General features: G+C 32.9%; 1 protein-coding gene across 1 annotated transcript; it reads right to left on the bottom strand.

The window, feature by feature from the left end:
- Positions 1 to 1167: 1167 nt before the first annotated feature.
- Positions 1168 to 3343, bottom strand: LOC131853483 (uncharacterized). The gene is made up of 2 exons (XM_059204379.1): positions 3299 to 3343; positions 1168 to 1527 (listed from the first exon to the last, which is right to left on the bottom strand). The coding sequence occupies exons 1-2, from the start codon at positions 3341 to 3343 to the stop codon at positions 1168 to 1170; spliced, it is 405 nt and encodes a 134-aa protein (XP_059060362.1).
- Between the last annotated feature and the right edge of the window lie 276 nt (positions 3344 to 3619).

Genomic DNA, 3619 nt, shown 5'->3' with positions numbered 1-3619 from the left:
ATTGACCTCGGGCATTATCCAGATTAGGTATAATTAGCATGTATAATTGTGTATTTCGTTTATTTGAAATTATGTTTGTAATGGTTTTCTAAATTGCAAATTTGTATTGACAATTACAAATTATATTGTCATTCAATTTTCATATTTTATCATTTTTAATCCTGGATACAAAAAAATATTCTGGGTTACTTAAAATTTTAAATTTATAATTATTAATCTATAGGGATGCGTTCGTCATGTGTTAAATTGAAAAATATTGTAATATTGAGTATTAATTATAATAAATACTACATCGTCCGTAAAATCTGTACGTTGAATATGGTAATAGCAGTCACCCTTGGCCGAGAAGTGTGGCCCCTTGCCGCAATCGGTCTTATTCCTGGCAATAATTTCTCTCTGGCATAAAATGGGCCATAAATTTGGGTCTGAATAAACATGCACAAACTGGAAGTTTCTTTTAATCTTTATATATAAACACGTAATGTCACGTTGCTTGTCCGCGTTGGACTCCTAAACTACTGAACCAATTGCACATTGTGTGCAATTTGATCCAACTTGAAAGATAGGATAGCTTATATCTCAATTTATAGTCCCAATATTATTTTATTTAAGAACCTTAGCCACAGCAACACGTGACCGGGTCTGCTAGTGTTCCTATATATTTGGAACGAAACAAAGTTACGGCCTCCCCTCCGATCGATCCCCCGACCAATTCAAACGGGGATCGAAATTACGACGGCCTGAGCCGAGGTTCGAACCCCTAGAGGTGCCCTCAGACTAAAGTCGTATCCGTCAGGCAGGAGTTGGCCTTCAGCCGCTGCATAAGTCCTTCCGCGGGTTTGGAGTGCCATCTGCACTCGCCCCTAACGTCCGGTGAAGCTGTAAAGCCAACTACGGCCAACAGCATTAGAGTAGTCCGAAAAAAAAAAACTTACGGCCTATCTGAAGGTGATCGTCATTCTGGAGAACTAACACGTTTATTTTTTTATAGCATAGGTGGCAAACGACCCTGGTCTTATATAAAGAGGTCAAAGAGGAGAAATCCTCAATTCTTGAGGTTTCAATAGTTTAGGTTCGGAAATACAATTAAGGTGGTTTTAACAAAGAAATTATCATAACACATATAACATAACATATATTAAAATATTACAATTAATGTTTTACTAATCAAGGAAACCAACGCGTACTGAAGAAAAACGGATTCATTTCCATTACGGTCATTGGGTATTCGACCTCCGGGTAGTAAATGAAAGATTTCTTCGCATCACAATTACATCCTACGTCCAAATTGGCCAAACATGAGCATATTGGTGAAATTTTCTCGGGGCATGTTTTACAAACATTGGCTGTGTCTTTGAAGCAACTGCATGGTGGTTCTATACCACAGTTACAGAGTAAATTCGAAGTGGGTGTACAGAGACTTGGGCAGGTGACTACGCCGCTTATAGTTTCAGAGAAAGCACACGGGGGTGTAGACTGGTAGGTGCATGGTTCTCTATACGGGGCTAGGCAAGCTGCGTTGATATCCTGAAACAGAATGTCATTTTCTAAATACAGATGTGCGTACAGCATTCTTAGAGAATAACCTGTTTTTTTATTCTACATGGTCTACAAACTATTATTATTACAATTAATAAGATGATTAATAATAGGAGCCGACCTACAGTAACTTTCAATATTATGCCTGTTATATTATTTGTTTTATAATTAATAATAGTAATCATATGACAGGAGAATTCACACAACGCCATTGTGTACAAAAGCACTGCTTATGTTATGGGTATTAGACAACTGACATTAATAATTTTTTTTGTAAATGCTAACAAGTTGATTATATTAAAATTTTTATAGTTTTTTTTAAATAACTCGGTTGATACAATAATAAGTATAGTAGTATAGTAATATATACACCGCTCTGGCTTCGCTTGGGTGAACTTTATGAAATAGAAATACTATTTATTAACATAAACTCAAATCTAACTGACTTTTAAAGGAATATTGAATAAATCAGAAACTTACCGAATTATTCAATTAAATATTCTCAGCGTTCATTTATATGAATACAAGTTATTTGAAAGTATATCACAAAATCAACAAAAATCTATTTAGTTTAGTAAAGAAATAAAAAAGAAACTTCAAAAATTGTTGAAAGTCAATTAAAGAAAAACAGTTATTAGGTAAACACACACAGTATAAAGTCAGGGAATAAAGTTTGCAACTCTCCGGTGATGAAGACACCGAAAATTGCTAACTACAATCCATGACGATATTTATTTATTTCAATATATGTCTATTATCTGTTTTCTTGACATAATTATTAAACAGTTGCAAGAGATATAAATATAAGCTTAGTAAATACACGAGATAACCGACGCTTGATTGAAAAAGATATGACTCATAAAACTGATATAATAATGACTATAGAATATTTTATAAGGAAATAAATGTATACGTCATCAACATTATATTGATACCTTCACACAGTGAGTTGGTCATATAAATATTTATTGCAAGTTTTATAGTAGGGGGTACTTTATATGGTATCCCCAAGGGAACCTAATCACTTATTGGATAATGGCAACAATTTGACATTTTTCTTATTACTTTACTTTCAATTGTTCACTAAAAATTATCTTTAAATAAATTAAAAACATCTGTTAAATCATATTTATTGAGCAAAGCCTATTACTAACTAAACGATTACTTGAATGACAAAACTGAAGGAAAGGAATGGATGGGTTATTTATGCATGGGATTTTCATTTAATGTTAGATACTGTAAATAAATACACAATGGAAATAAACTGTCTCTTTGAAAAAATGAAATCAGTTGAGTCTCTTGTCAGTTTTTTTCAATTGAATCTGTATACTGAACTGGACGAGGAACTGTACAGTAGGAAAAAATAATTTAATTATATATTAATTACTTAAATTAATAACTCGACGTTCATAAGCGGTTAAAATCTAAATATATATAACTCAAAAGTAACTGACATAGTGATCTATCAACGCACAGCCCAAACCACTGAACGGATCGGGCTGAAATTTGGCATGCAGGTAGATGCTATGACGTAGGAATCCTCTAAGAAAGTATTTTGATAAATTCCACCCTAAGGGGACAAATTAACACGAGCGAAGCCGCGGGTAAAAGCTAGTGTCCTATATGAATAAATAATTTCTGATTTGATTTGAAAAATATGAGAACACCGTATTATAATGTGCTTAATTAACAAAAAGACTGCCTTATCGTCAATAACAACAGATCTATTTGCAGACACAGTAATATAAATACACGTTACCTTTGCAAAATAAACTGCAGTGACAATTAAAATGAAACGAAACATTATTATAGAAATAACTATTACACACTCTTACTAGGAAACAAGACAGGTGAAGAAGTGATATGTTCTCAAATAACATAAATATATATACGCATTTTATCGTAAAGAAAAACAAATAGTGAATATTGTGAAAGTGAAATGTTGTAATTCATTGTCAATAGGTCAGACGATATGAAAATTGGTATGGTCACACGTTCAATTCCATGATAAAATTGTAGCAGTATGTACTTGTACTTGCACAAGGTATCCATACTAATACTGTTGTTTTAAGTAGGTAAT

The sequence above is a fragment of the Achroia grisella genome, unplaced genomic scaffold (assembly GCF_030625045.1).
Source record: "Achroia grisella isolate CSIRO2021 unplaced genomic scaffold, CSIRO_AGI_Agris_v1 utg902, whole genome shotgun sequence".
NCBI lineage: Eukaryota > Metazoa > Arthropoda > Insecta > Lepidoptera > Pyralidae > Achroia > Achroia grisella.
The sequence above is the reverse complement of the archived record's forward strand: the minus strand, read 5'-3'. Positions and strand labels throughout refer to the sequence as shown.